Below are 15,669 nucleotides of genomic sequence, written 5' to 3'. Positions count from 1 at the left end.
GAACACCTGACCTAACTGATCCACCTCCCTTGGCATCCCGAAGTGCTGGGATTACAGACGTGAGCCACTGTGCCTGGCCTCCTTATATTAATTTTCAGTGACAGAATTGAAATATTTTAAATTCTCAGTTTAGTAGTTTCTTAAATGATTATGTTGAATTTTTTTTGGTTTTTAAAATTTTTAATTTTATTATTATTATTTTTTGAGACAGAGTCTCACTCTGTTGCCCAGGCTGGAGTATAATGGTGCAATCTTGGCTCACTGCAGCCTTAACCTTTGGGTGCAGATGATCCTCCAACCTCAGCCTCCCAAGTAGCTGGGACTATAGGCATGTGCCACCATGCCCAGATAATTTTTTTTTTAATAGAGACAGGGTTTTGCCATGTTGGCCAGGCTGGTCTCGACTGCCTGGGCTCAAGCAATCCACCCGCCTCAAAAGTGTAATCTCAAAAGTGCTGAGATTACAGGCGTGAGCCATCGTGCCTGGCCTTTTATTATTTTTAAATAGAGACAGGGCCTTGCTATGTTGCCCAGGCTAGTCTTGAACACCTGGGCTCAAGCAATCCTCCCACCTCAGTCTCCCAAAGTGGTGGGATTGCACGTGTGAGCCACCGTGCCCAGTTAATTAATGTGTTTCAATGAGTACTTACTATATGTGGGCCCTCAACAGCCTCGTGATAAGCATATGATAGTAGATCTTATTATGGTTGAGCTGGTTGCATGGAGTGGTTGAATCCCCAGCGTGGAGTCCACGGAGAGGGCAGAGCTTTTACCCAGTGGTAAAAGCAGAGCCGGGCTCCCCATGCAGGCCTGCTTTTACCACTGGGCTTTATGGCCTCCAAGCTCCATTTGTAATTATTTCTGAGCTTTTTCTGCCCAGTCACACTAATACTGACATTTAGATCAAAAACAAATAATAACCTATTAAAAAAGAATAAAAACATTACTGTTCCTTTTCCCTTTCAAATTGCAGAATTCAAAAATAATGGAATTGCTTCAGGTGGTACCAAGCTGTGTTGCTTCATTAGATGATGTGACTGAAACTGACCGCAAGGAGTATGTCACTGTTAAGATCAGGAAAAAATGTAAGAGTTTACGTTCTTTCTGTCACGCTCAAGTTGGGTATATTTAGACAGTCATGAGTAGTTGCTGGTGTTCATTTAATTGTATATGTAAAGTGTAATTATAATCATGCCTGGAGGAGATACAGGCACCAAAGAAATGTATGTTACCTCCCAATTTATCAGACTATGGGTAAGCTTTTTTTGTTACTAGTTTTCTGGTTGATGGTAATGATGTTTCCTGAGGAAATAAGATAGAAACTGTCAACACTACCTTGAAGGTTCAGGTGTCTGCCTATGGAGATGGGGAGCAGTCTCTGGGATAGTTTCTTTCATGCCTCATGTTCCAAAGTCAGGTGTTCTGGGCATTTCCTGGACATCCAGGGTAAATGCTACCTTTCAAGATTTTTTTTTTTTTTTTTGAGACAGAGTCTTGCTCTGTCACCCAGGCTGGAGTGCAGTGGTGTGATCTCAGCTCACTGCCAGCTCTGCCTCCTGGGTTCACGTCATTCTCCTGCCTCAAGTAGCTGCCTCCCACTCTCAAGTAGCTGGGACTACAGGTGCCAGCCACCACGCCCAGCTAATTTTGTTTTTGTATTTTTAGTAGAGAGGGGCTTCACCGTTTTAGCCAGGATGGTCTCCATCTCCTGACCTCGTGATCCGCCCGCCTTGGCCTCCCAAAGTGCTGGGATTACAGGTGTGAGACACCAAGATTTTTTATTTAGTTAGTTTTTTTGAGACAGAGTCTCACTCTGTCACCCAGGCTGGAGCGCAGTGGTGCAATCTCAGCTCACTGCAACCTCTGCCTCCTGGGTTCAAGCGATGCCCCTTCCTCAGCCTCCCGAGTAGCTAGGATTACAGGCACGTGCCACCATGCCTGGCTAATTTTTGTATTTTTAGTAGAGACGGGGTTTCACAATGTTGGCCAGGCTGGTCTCAAACTCCTGACCTCAAGTGATCCGCCCTCCTTGGCCTCCCAAAGTGCTGGAGTTACAGGTGTGAGCCACCGCGCCTGGCCTCAAGATTTTTTTTTAAGTTTGTACGTGTACAGAGGTTGATTATAATTAAAACAGCAGTTGCCGAACAGCAGTGGGACTGAAGTATTTTCTTCATTTTAAAAAGTTTAGAAGGGGTCCTTGTTCTACTTTTTTTTAAAATTTACAATATGAAATATTATTATCCAGTGAGGTATGCAATAATGCAATACAGTACTATGGATAAACCCATTCACATATCTGGATAACCCTGAGACTGTCTCACCGTAATTGGTTGTGGCTGGGGGAGTTAAGGTTTTATTTTTCTATTTCATGGGGGTTCTCATAATACAGGCTGACTACCCCCTATCTCAAATGCTTGGGACCAGCAGTGTTGTGGGTTTTGGAATATTTGCATTATACTCATTGGTTGAGGATCCAAATCAGGAAATCAAATTCTTCTGAGCATGATGTCAAAGAGTTCAAAATGTCTCGGATTTTGTAGCTTTTTTTTTGAGATGGAGTCTTGCTCTGTCGCCCAGGCTGGAGTGTGGTGGTGCAATCTCGGCTCACTGCAACCTCTGCCTCCTGGGTTCAAGCGAGTCTCCTGCCTCAGCCTCTTGAGTAGCTGGGATTATAGGTGCGTGCCACCACGCCTGGCTAAGTTTTTGTATTTTGGGTAGAGATGGGGGTTCTCCATGTTGCCCAGGCTGGTCTTGAACTCCTGACCTCAAGTGATATGCCCACCTCGGCCTCCCAAACTGCTGGGATTACAGGCATGAGCCACTGCACCCAGCCTGTAGCATTTTAGGCTTTAGATTTTTGGATTGGAGATACTCAACCTGTTATAAAATAGGTACTAGCTGTGTTTCTTTAAGCAAATTCAGTGCTTCAGTTTCTAAATTTTGTAAATCTGAGAATAGAAAGATTGTGTCTGTGCTGTAATTTTAAAATAATCTTTACAACTGTTTTTGCAGTTTTTAGATGTTTATCTTTTTATCTACAGGGAACTCAAAACTGTATGATCTACCAGATGAGCCTTTTACAAGACAGTTTTACTTTGTCCACTCAGCTGGTCAGTTTAAGTGAGTATGAAAATCAAGTTGATTTCTGTGCTTTTGCCCCTAGTTTACTCCAAGCTGCACGTAAGCTGCTTCAATTGTAATTGGTTATGGACAAATCTGCACCTACTAATGTCAAAAATGCTGCCACCTTGTGGCCAACCAGAGTGTTTCATGCCACTGTCCCAAATATTTATTTTCGTTTATTTTGGGTTTTAGGGGAAAGACTTCAAGGGAGATTATGGCAAGAGATAGAAGTGTCCCTAATTTAACCGAAGGTTCTTTGCATGAAGTAAGTTATTAAACACTGGCTTTTAATCATATTTTCTAAAGCCCGGCTTTGTCAAAAGTAATCCATGGTAAACACGTCTCCTTGATCGTCATCTTCATTATTCCCTGCGCCGTATGAGTTAGCAGCAGTTAAAACTGGAATTATTTCATGGGACAGTGTAGAGTACAGACTTCACTGATTGTTATAACTAAAAGTACATTTCTGAGCAGAGGAGTGGAAAGTGTTACATGTGTGGGAAACCACAGGTCTTGGTGCTTATAGGAGATGAAACATCCCACATTTCACTATGGTTTTAATCACCAAAGAAAGAAAACGACAGTTTGTATATAGATGGGTAAATGATGTCTCCAAGTATGGTGTACAGTTGCTCAGACAATTCTTTATGTGGCCATCTTCCCACTGCATTTTATTTATTTATTTGAGACAGAGTCCTGCTCTGTGGCCCAGGCTGGAGTGCAGTGGCACGATCTCGGCTCACTGCAGTCTCCACCTCCCGGGTTCAAGCATTCTCCCGCCTCAGCCTCCTGAGTAGCTGGGATTACAGGCATGTGCCACTATTCCCGGCTAATTTTTTTATATTTTTAGTAGAGACGCAGTTTCACCACGTTGGCCAGGCTGGTCTTGAACTCCTGACCTCAAGTGATCTGCCCGCTTTGGCCTCCCAGTGTGCTGGGATTACAAGTGTGAGCCACCGTGCCCGGACCCTACTGCATTTTTAAATCACTCAGAAGCTTGACTGAAAACCTGTGATCGGAGACAGTGATTCTTCTCAGAACCACAGCTTTCCTTATTGCTGATGAGAATTTATAGCATATGTAGCATAGGCTTGTTGGAACAAATACACAAAAGTTCTAAATTGTTGTTTTAGATAATTAAAATGATTTTAATTAACATGACTAATTTTGATACCATATTTAGTCTTACGTGGTGTTGCTAGGAGACCTGCTGCTTTGTGGGAAAGCCAGAATCGTTGAAATCTGCCTGAGTTCCATCAAGTGCTAGCTTTTCCCTTGCTAGCTGTAGGACTTTAGGCAGGTGGCTTAACTTTGCTGATCCTGTTTCCTCAGGTGTAAAACGGGGATAACAATAGTAGTACATGCCTCCTAGAGTCATAAAGATTGTGAAAACAAGTGAAACATTTACTCTGACACATGTAATATGCACATGCCATGTTACCACGACAGGGATGTGAGAATTGAAATTATGCCTGTCAAGCACTGAGCACATTATGTGACACTAGGCACTAAGGGGCAGCTGTCACTGTCATGGTTGTGGCTTCCAGTACAGTGAGGACGTCAACGGTTAAAAATATACTTTTTCTTTAGCCAGGGAGGCAAAGTGTCACACTGAGACAGAATAACCTGCCAGCTCAGAGTGGATCTCATGCTGCTGAGAAAGGCAACAGCGACTGGCCGGAGAGGCCTGGACTGACACAGACTGGCCCTGGACACAGACGGATGCTGCGGAGACACACGGTAGAGGATGCGGTCGTGTCCCAGGGCCCGGAGGCTGCTGGCCCTCTCTCCACTCCCCAAGAGGTTAGTGCTTCCCGGTCCTAACAGGAATGAGGAGTTGTTGAACCCACTGCCAGGAAGCAAGGATGCAACAAGATGATGCTGAGCGTGAACACATCTGAGAACTAAATGTGCTTCCAAGAGACTGGCTTGAGAAGTCTTCAGCACCAAGTTCCTGAAAGCTTTTCTGTGGCAGGAAAGAATGCAACAAAAAAGTTAACCACCACCATCTCTCTCCTCTTCAAAGCTAATGAATACAATTGAAACAGACAAAAATTCCAGTAGCATCCAGATCCTTAAGCCAGAGGTGCATGCTTCTTTTTAAGTATGAGGGTTTTTGTTGGTCACAGTGGGAGAGGTTTCACCACCGCATTCTGACCTCCTCCTCCCAAAAGGTGCTAAACCTCTCTGACCTGTGTACATTCACAAACCACAGCTGGAATTCCTCCACCTAGGATTAAGCTGGAGAGAAGTAAGTAATTTAGGTTTCGTGGTACTGTAGAGGCCAGGCTGAAATGTCATATCTGAAGGAAGAAAGCAGCAGCTGGACAATGTTTCTTTGCAAAGCAACACTCGAACCAAAAGATGCCTCAATCCCATTTTGATATTCATTTTAGTGAAAGGATGCATCAGACCTGTTCCACATCATGCACATGGGAAAGGGTGGTTATCATTTTCCTTCTAACAAGTAGGTACAGATATTCGGTTACTACACGTGCACCTGTAGCAGTGTTTCTAGAAACATCCCTTTTTTTGTTGTTGAGAACCTCCCTTGAATGTCACACTCACACCTGACGGGATGGTTACTGGATTAGAGAGTAGATTTGGCACATCTTTTCTTAGTCTTTTGATTCAAATTCAAAACTTAACAGCACAAACCAGGTCAGAGTTACTTTCGGTTAGAATTTATTGCCATTTATTCCTTTTTATAAATTTCTATAGATGATTATACTGTTATTTTTATGTTATTGGCCTAGAGCTACACGTATATGGGTTTGTCCTGAGTCCGTTTTCAAATGACCTTGTAATAGGGAAATGGTTTTGTCCATGTTCTTGGAAATACTTGTGTGTATGTACAGAAGGGAGGGATTATTTTTCTACAAAGTAATTTATGATTTCTAATTTTCTAATGTGCCTTGGATATGTGCCAAATGATGGAAAAGAAACAGTAAACTTTATGATTCTTGACTGTGTCATGGTATTTTTTTTAGTTGTTTGGCTGCAGGTATGTTTCTCAGCCTGTCTGCTGTAAACGTGCTTTGTGTGTGGGAAAAATGGTCCCCATTGAATGGATATACATTTTTCAGTTATAGATGTGAGATTGAAACATGGGAACTTGATCACTTAGCTCATTATTCATCTACTGACCAAGGCCTACTTAACCCAGTAGGCACAGTGTCCAGGGCCCACAAAAATGTTTTTCTTTGGAAATCAGAAGAATAAAGTGAATACAGCTTCCTACCCCAAACAAACAGGAAATGAGCCCTGTTGCTTTGCTAATTTCTTTGTTCTGATTTTTCCTTTTCCCTTTTTTTTTTTTTTTTTTTTTTGAGATGGAGTCTCGCTCTGTCACCCAGGCTGGAGTGCAGTGGCACCATCTCGGCTCACTGCAGCCTCCGCCTCCCAGGTTCAAGCAATTCTTCTGCCACAGCCTCCTGAGTAGCTGGGACTACAGGATCCCACCACCACGCCCGGCTAGTGTTTTTTTTTTTTTTTTTTTTTTGTATTTTTAGTAGAGACAGGTTTTTCACCGTGTTAGCCAGGATGGTCTCAATCTCCTGACCTCGTGATCCGCCTGCCTCGGCCTCCCAAAGTGCTGGGATTACAGGTGTGAGCCACCATGCCCAGCCTTCCCTACTTTTAAACAAAACCACCTTATAGACTGAAGCTGCTGTGGTTCTACACCATCCTAATTAATACATCCTATACAGTTTATCAGCACAGGTATTCTCAAGATACAAATACACACATTTGACACCACCTAATATTTTGGGGTAGTGCAATATAATTTTGAAAACATTTTCTTGAGATGGAGTCTCGCTCTGTCACCCAGGCTGGAGTGCAGTGGCACCATCTCAGCTCACTGCAGCCTCTGCCTCCCGGATTCAAGCAATTCTCCTGCCTCAGCCTCCCGAATAGCTGGGATTACAGGTACCTGCCACCATGCCTGGCTAATTTTTATATCTTTGGTAGAGATGGGGTTTCACCATGTTGGCCAGCCTGGTCTCGAACTCCTGACCTCAAGTGATCTGCCCACATTGGCCTCCCAAAGTGCTGGGATTGCAGGCATGAGCAACCGCGCCCAGCTGAAAACATTTTCACATATACCCATTTAATTTCAACAATCACTGTGAATGGTAGAATTATCAAATGAGGAAACAGGTTCAGAAAAATAAGGGGGCTGCGAGGGATCTCACAGCCAGGATCAAGGCCTGGTTGGCAGTGGCAGCTGCAAGCTTGGTGTACCCTTCCTCTGGAGAGGTAAATGCTGTTTCTTTTTGAGCTATTCTGGTCATCAGTAATGTTTTCCATCTTAAGTGACTCCCTCGATTATTTTTAAAAAACAGTTGTCATCCTGGCCAACATGGTGAAACCCTGTCTATACTAAAAGTACAAAAATTAGCTGAGTGTGGTGGCATGCGCTTGTAATCCCAGCCACTTGGGATGCTGAGGCAGGAGAATTGCTTGAACCTGGGAGACAGGTTGCAGTGAGCCAAGATCATGCCACTGCACTCCAGCCTGGCAACAGAGCAATACTCCATCTCAAAAAAAAGCAAACAACCAGTTGTTTTTTCCAATTGCTTTCCCTACTCAAAACTTGATGTGACAGTTGAGAAATTAATGCCCCTAATTTCCATTTTTGTGAAAAAAAGTTTTGAATTCAAAGTAACGCGAGTTCACTGATTTAAATTAGAAAGTTTAGAATAACCACTCTCCACTCCCTAAAATGTACTCCAGCCTCTTATTGCCATCAGGAACCTCTCTCCTTACACATGGAACCACTTTTCACTCTCAGGTAGGCGTCTGAAAGAGTCTGACCATCTTTAAACACATTCACAGCAGTTGCCATTAGGACAGTGGTTATCCTGTGAGAAAGCACAGAACTTGTGAACTGCCTCATGTCCCCCTAACATTTGTATGTAAATGAGGCCTAAAGCAAAATTTACCTGTAAATGGGATTTTTTCAAAATCCCCGACCAAATTTTTTTTAAATTACCAGTTTACCCTGACAGAAAATCCCCAGCCAGATTTCATCTTATGATCATTCTTTTAAAAATATGTTGATGTTCTTAACGGTTCTACTTATTTATAATGTTAGATATTGTTCTATTTCTTCACTGACAATAGTTACAAATTTCAAATATAGTAGAATCTCCAGTTTAAACATGTATCAGTAGTATGCTGGCTAACGCAGAGACTGGGGTTTGCAAACCACATTTCCCTTCACTTTTTTACTAATCCTATTCACCTTGTTAAATTTATGAATTTAATCCTGTGCTGGGTCTCACAGGACTACGACATTTAAAAGGTTACACCAAACAGCTGGTTGATGGTTAAGTTTATGATTTAAATATATGAGCAGTGGCTTGCACCTACAGTCTCAGCTACGAGGGAGGCTGAGGTGGGAAGATCACTTAAACTCAGGAGTTTGAGGCCAGCCTCAGCAACACAGCAAGTCTCCGTCTCTGAAAACCGTAACTTGAGTGCAGGTTTTCATAACCTAGTGGAAAGAAAGCACAACAAAAGAGATAACATTTAAGTCACCTGCAACATTATCAGTGATATGTTACCAAAATGTTTAAATGCTGAAGTGTCTCAACTGGATTTGAAATCATTAGAAGTCATTTCTCTTACAAACATGTTTATTACTGTAGTAGCATTACCAGCATGTCTATTTTGGTCATTTTTTTTTCAGTCATTATCACTCTAGTTATTTTGGAGGGAGTGGTATTTGTTAATATCAGTACCTCTGAAAAACAATTATAAATGAGATCAAAGCTAGCTTTTCTTTTTTTTTGAGATGGAATCACCCAGGTTGGAGTGCAATGGCCTGATCTCAGCTCACTGCAACCTCTGCCTACCAGGTTCAAGCCTCCCAAGTAGCTGGGATCACAGGTGTGTGCCACCATGCCCAGCTAATTTTTATATTTTTAGTAGAGACAGGGTTTCATCATGTTGGCCAGGCTGGTCTCAAACTCCCGACCTCAAATGATCTGCCAGCCTCAGCCTCCCAAAGTGCTGGGATCACAGGTGTTAGCCACTGTGCCTGGCAAAGCTAGGAATTTTCTTACATTAAGTGCAAGTAATATCTGCAGGAAGAGAAAGAGCTTACCTGCTTTCAGAATCTACATCTTAGAATATTAGATGTGCTCAAATGTTGAACCTGATTCAGTCTGATGCACAGGTTTTAATTCCCCTTATGTTATTGGCGGCTGCTGCTGCTGCTATGTTTTTCTTCCTGAAGAGTGCTGGAGCAGCTTCTGTTTCCACCACAGACACTTTTCCTATCTAATATTCATGGCACCGTTGCAAAGGGTAGAGTCATGCTGGTACACGTGCTTAAAAGCTTTTGGTCAGGGAGGAGCCAAGATGGCCGAATAGGAACAGCTCTGGTCTACAGCTCCCAGCGTGAGTGACGCAGAAGACGGGTGATTTCAGCATTTCCATCTGAGGTACCGGGTTCATCTCACTAGGGAATGCCAGACAGTGGGCGGAGGGCGAAGTCGGGCGCAGTCGCTGAAGCAGGGCGAGGCATTGCCTCACTCGGGAAGTGCAAGGGGTCAGGGAGTTCCCTTTCCTAGTCAAAGGGGTGACAGACGGCACCTGGAAAATCGGGTCACTCCCACCCGAATTCTGCGCCTTTTCCGATGGGCTTAAAAAACGGCACACCAGGAGATTATATCCTGCACCTGGCTCGGAGGGTCCTACGCCCACAGAGTCTCACTGACTGCAAGGCGGAAGCGAGGCTGGGGGAGGGGTGCCCGCCATTGCCCAGGCTTGCTTAGGTAAACAAAGCAGCCGGGAGGCTTGAACTGGGTGGAGCCCACCACAGCTCAAGGAAGCCTGCCTGCCTCTGTAGGCTCCACCTCTGGGGGCAGGGCACAGACAGACAAAAAGACAGCAGTAACCTCTGCAGACTTAAATGTCACTATCTGACAGCTTTGAAGAGAGCAGTGGTTCTCCCAGCACGCAGCTGGAGATCTGAGAACGGGCAGACTGCCTCAAGTGGGTCCCTGATCCCTGACCCCTGAGCAGCCTAACTGGGAGGCACCCCCCAGTAGGGGCAGACTGACACTTCACACAGCCAGGTACTCTGAGACAAAACTTCCAGAGGAACAATCAGACAGCAGCATTCGCGGTTCATGAAAAACCGCTGTTCTGCAAACACCACTGCTGATACCCAGGCAAACAGGGTCTGGAGTGGACCTCTAGCAAACTCCAACAGACCTGCAGCTGAGGGTCCTGTCTGTTAGAAAGAAAACTAACAAACAGAAAGGACATCCACACCAAAAACCCTTCTGTACATCACCATCATCAAAGACCAAAAGTAGGTAAAACCACAAAGATGGGGAAAAAACAGAGCAGAAAACTGGAAACTCTAAAAAGCAGAGCACCTCTCCTCCTCCAAAGGAATGCAGTTCCTCACCAGCAATGGAACAAAGCTGGACAGAGAATGACTCTGATGAGCTGAGAGAAGAAGGCTTCAGACGATCAAACTACTAGCTACAGGAGGAAATTCAAACCAAAGGCAAAGAAGTTAAAAACTTTGAAAAAAATTCAGACGAATGTATAACTAGAATAACCAATACAGAGAAGTGCTTAAAGGAGCTGATAGAGCTGAAAGCCAAGGCTCAAGAACTACGTGAAGAATGCAGAAGCCTCAGGAGCCGATGCGATCAACTGGAAGAAACGGTATCAGCGATAGAAGATGAAATGAATGAAATGAAGCAAGAAGGGAAGTTTAGAGAAAAAAGAATAAAAAGAAATGAACAAAGCCTCCAAGAAATATGGGACTATGTGAAAAGACCAAATCTACATCTGATTGGTGTACCTGAAAGTGACAGAGAGAATGGAACCAAGTTGGAAAACACTCTGCAGGATATTATCCAGGAGAACTTCCCCAATCTAGCAAGGCAGGCCAACATTCAGATTCAGGAAATACAGAGAACGCCACAAAGATACTCCTCGAGAAGAGCAACTCCAAGACACAAAACTGTCAGATTCACCAAAGTTGAAATGAAGGAAAAAATGTTAAGGGCAGCCAGAGAGAAAGGTCAGGTTACCCACAAAGGGAAGCCCATCAGACTAACAGCAGATCTCTCGGCAGAAACTCTACAAGCCAGAAGAGAGTGGGGGGGCCAATATTCAACATTTTTAAAGAAAAGAATTTTCAACCCAGAATTTCATATCCAGCCAAACTAAGCTTCGTAAGTGAAGGAGAATAAACACTTTACAGACAAGCAAATGCTGAGAGATTTTGTCACCACCAGGCCTGCCCTAAAAGCTCCTGAAGGAAGCACTAAACATGGAAAGGAACATCCGGTACCAGCCACTGCAACATCATGCCAAAATGTAAAGACCATCAAGACTAGGAAGAAACTGCATCAACTAACGAGCAAAATAACCAGCTAACATCATAATGACAGGATCAAATTCACACATAACAATATTAACTTTAAATGTAAATGGACTAAATGCTCCAATTAAAAGACACAGACTGGCAAATTGGATAAACAATCAAGACCCATCAGTGTGCTGTATTCAGGAAACCCATCTCACATGCAGAGACACACACAGGCTCAAAATAAAAGGATGGAGGAAGATCTACCAAGCAAATGGAAAACAAAAAAAGGCAGGGGTTGCAATCCCTAGTCTCTGATAAAACAGACTTTAAACCAACAAAGATCAAAAGAGACAAAGAAGGCCATTACATAATGGTAAAGGGATCAATTCAACAAGAAGAGCTAACTATCCTAAATATATATGCACCCAATACAGGAACACCCAGATTCATAAAGCAAGTCCTGAGTGACCTGCAAAGAGACTTAGACTCCCACACATTAATAATGGGAGACTTTAACACCCCGCTGTCAACATTAGACAGATCAACAAGACAGAAAGTTAACAAGGATACCCAGGAATTGAACTCAGCTCTGCACCAAGGGGACCTAATAGACATCTACAGAACTCTCCACCCCAAATCAACAGAACATACATTTTTTTCAGCACCACACCACACCTATTCCAAAATTGACCACATAGTTGGAAGCTCTCCTCAGCAAATGTAAAAGAACAGAAATTATAACAAACTATCTCTCAGACCACAGTGCAATCAAACTAGAACTCAGGATTAAGAAACTCACTCAAAACAGCTCAACTACATGGAAACTGAACAACCTGCTCCTGAATGACTACTGGGTACATAACTAAATGAAGGCAGAAATAAAGATGTTCTTTGAAACCAACGAGAACAAAGACACAACATACCAGAATCTCTGGGACACATTCAAAGCAGTGTGTAGAGGGAAATTTATAGCACTAAATGCCCACAAGAGAAAGCAGGAAAGATCCAAAATTGACACCCTAACATCACAATTAAAAGAACTAGAAAAGCAAGAGCAAACACATTCAAAAGCTAGCAGAAGGCAAGAAATAACTAAAATCAGAGCAGAACTGAAGGAAATAGAGACACAAAAAACCCTTCAAAAAATTAATGAATCCAGGAGCTGGTTTTTTGAAAGGATCAACAAAATTGATAGACCGCTAGCAAGACTAATAAAGAAAAAAAGAGAGAAGAATCAAATAGACACAATAAAAAATGATAAAGGGGATATCACCACCGATCCCACCACAGAAATACAAACTACCATCAGAGATTACTACAAACACCTCTACGCAAATAAACTAGAAAATCTAGAAGAAATGGATAAATTCCTCGACACATACACTCTCCCAAGACTAAACCAGGAAGAAGTTGAATCTCTGAATAGATCAATAACAGGAGCTGAAATTGTGGCAATAATCAACAGCTTACCAACCAAAAAGAGTCCAGGACCAGATGGATTCACAGCCGAATTCTACCAGAGGTACAAGGAGGAACTGGTACCATTCCTTCTGAAACTATTCCAATCAATAGAAAAAGAGGGAATCCTCCCTAACTCATTTTATGAGGCCAGCATCATTCTGATACCAAAGCCTGGCAGAGACACAACCAAAACAGAGAATTTTAGACCAATATCCTTGATGAACATTGATGCAAAAATCCTCAATAAAATACTGGCAAACCAAATCCAGCAGCACATCAAAAAGCTTATCCACCATGATCAAGTGGGCTTCATCCCTGGGATGCAAGGCTGGTTCAACATTTGCAAATCAATAAGTGTAATCCAGCATATAAACAGAACCAAAGGCAAAAACCACGATTATCTCAACAGATGCAGAAAAGGCCTTTGACAAAATTCAACAACCCTTCATGCTAAAAACTCTCAATAAATTAGGTATTGATGGGACGTATCTCAAAATAATAAGAGCTATCTATGACAAACCCACAGCCAATATCATACTGAATGGGCAAAAACTGGAAGCATTCCCTTTGAAAACTGGCACAAGACAGGGATGCCCTCTCTCACCACTCCTATTCAACATAGTGTTGGAAGTTCTGGCCAGGGCAATCAGGCAGGAGAAGGAAATAAAGGGTATTCAATTAGGAAAAGAGGAAGTCAAATTGTCCCTGTTTGCAGACGACATGATTGTATATCTAGAAAACCCCATTGTCTCAGCCCAAAATCTCCTTAAGCTGATAAGCAACTTCAGCAAAGTCTCAGGATACAAAATCAATGTGCAAAAATCACAAGCATTCTTATACACCAATAACAGACAAACAGCCAAATCATGAGTGAACTCCCATTCACAATTGCTTCAAAGAGAATAAAATACCTAGGAATCCACCTTACAAGGGATGTGAAGGACCTCTTCAAGGAGAACTACAAACCACTGCTCAATGAGCTAAAAGAAGATACAAACAAATGGAAGAACATTCCATGCTCATGGGTAGGAAGAACCAATATCGTGAAAATGGCCATACTGCCCAACCAAGGTAATTTATAGATTCAATGCCATCCCCATCAAGCTACCAATGACTTTCTTCACAGAATTGGAAAAAACTACTTCAAAATTCATATGGAACCAAAAAAGAGCCTGCATCGCCAAGTCAATCCTAAGCCAAAAGAACAAAGCAGGAGGCATCACACTACCTGACTTCAAACTATACTACAAGGCTACAGTAACCAAAACAGCATGGTACTGGTACCAAAACAGAGATATAGATCAATGGAACAGAACAGAGCCCTCAGAAATAATGCCGCATATCTACAACTATCTGATCTTTGACAAACCTGAGAAAAACAAGCAATGGGGAAAGGATTCCCTATTTAATAAATGGTACTGGGAAAACTGGCTAGCCATATGTAAAAAGCTGAAACTGGATCCCTTCCTTACACCTTATACAAAAATCAATTCAAGATGGATTAAAGACTTAAACCTTAGACCTAAAACCATAAAAACCCTAGAAGAAAACCCAGGCATTACCATTCAGGACATAGGCATGGGCAAGGACTTCATGTCTGAAACACCAAAAGCAATGGCAACAAAAGCCAAAATTGACAAATGGGATCTAATTAAACTAAAGAGCTTCTGCACAGCAAAAGAAACTACCATCAGAGTGAACAGGCAACCCACAAAATGGGAGAAAATTTTCACAACCTACTCATCTGACAAAGGGCTAATATCCAGAATCTACAATGAACTCAAACAAATTTACAAGAAAAAAACAACCCCATCAAAAAGTGGGCGAAGGACATGAACAGACACTTCTCAAAAGAAGACATTTATGCAGCCAAAAAACACATGAAAAAATGCTCACCATCACTGGCCATCAGAGAAATGCAAATCAAAACCACAATGAGATATCATCTCACACCGGTTAGAATGGCAATCATTAAAAAGTCAGGAAACAACAGGTGCTGGAGAGGATGTGGAGAAATAGGAACACTATTACACTGTTGGTGGGACTGTAAACTAGTTCAACCATTGTGGAAGTCAGTGTGGCGATTCCTCAGGGATCTAGAACTAGAAATACCATTTGACCCAGCCATCCCATTACTGGGTATATACCCAAAGGACTATAAATCATGCTGCTATATAGACACATGCACATGTATGTTTATTGTAGCATTATTCACAATAGCAAAGACTTGGAACCAACCCAAATGTCCAACAATGATAGACTGGATTAACAAAATGTGGCACATATACACCATGGAATACTATGCAGCCATAAAAAATGATGAGTTCATGTCCTTTGTAGGGACATGGATGAAACTGGAAATCATCATTCTCAGTAAACTATTGCAAGAACAAAAAACCAAACACCGCATATTCTCACTCATAGGTGGGAACTGAACAATGAGAACACATGGACACAGGAAGGGGAACATCACACTCTGGCGACTCTTGTGGGGTGGGGGGAGGGGGGAGGGATAGCATTGGGAGATATACCTAATGCTAGATGACGAGTTAGTGGGTGCAGCACACCAGCATGGCACATATATGCATATGTAACTAACCTGCACATTGTGCACATGTACCCTAAAACTTAAAGTATAATAATAAAAATTTAATAAAAAAAAAGCTTTTGGTAGGAAGGGGAAAAATTCAAAACACAGATCTGGCCACTTGGCTATGATACTAAAACAACTTATCCAAATG

General features: G+C 42.5%; 1 protein-coding gene across 13 annotated transcripts in view; it reads left to right on the top strand.

Moving 5' to 3' along the window:
• The window catches only part of ANKRD27 (ankyrin repeat domain 27), a 77,686-nt gene extending 71,596 nt beyond the window's left edge, over nt 1-6,090 (top strand). For 7 of the 13 annotated variants that reach the window (XM_001151730.7, XM_063801478.1, XM_054673822.2 and 4 more), the window contains 4 exons: nt 974-1,085; nt 3,042-3,120; nt 3,316-3,388; nt 4,714-6,090. In XM_001151730.7, coding sequence (XP_001151730.1) covers nt 974-1,085; nt 3,042-3,120; nt 3,316-3,388; nt 4,714-4,947 — 498 coding nt within the window. In that variant the 3' untranslated portion in view covers nt 4,948-6,090. The remainder of the gene's footprint in view (nt 1-973; nt 1,086-3,041; nt 3,121-3,315; nt 3,389-4,713) is intronic. The other 6 variants (XM_054673820.2, XM_063801477.1, XM_054673817.2 and 3 more) reach the window with 5 other exon arrangements.
• Nucleotides 6,091-15,669: the final 9,579 nt, after the last annotated feature.

This window comes from Pan troglodytes, chromosome 20, assembly GCF_028858775.2.
Source record: "Pan troglodytes isolate AG18354 chromosome 20, NHGRI_mPanTro3-v2.0_pri, whole genome shotgun sequence".
Lineage (NCBI taxonomy): Eukaryota > Metazoa > Chordata > Mammalia > Primates > Hominidae > Pan > Pan troglodytes.
This window is presented reverse-complemented; position numbering and strand designations above follow the sequence as displayed.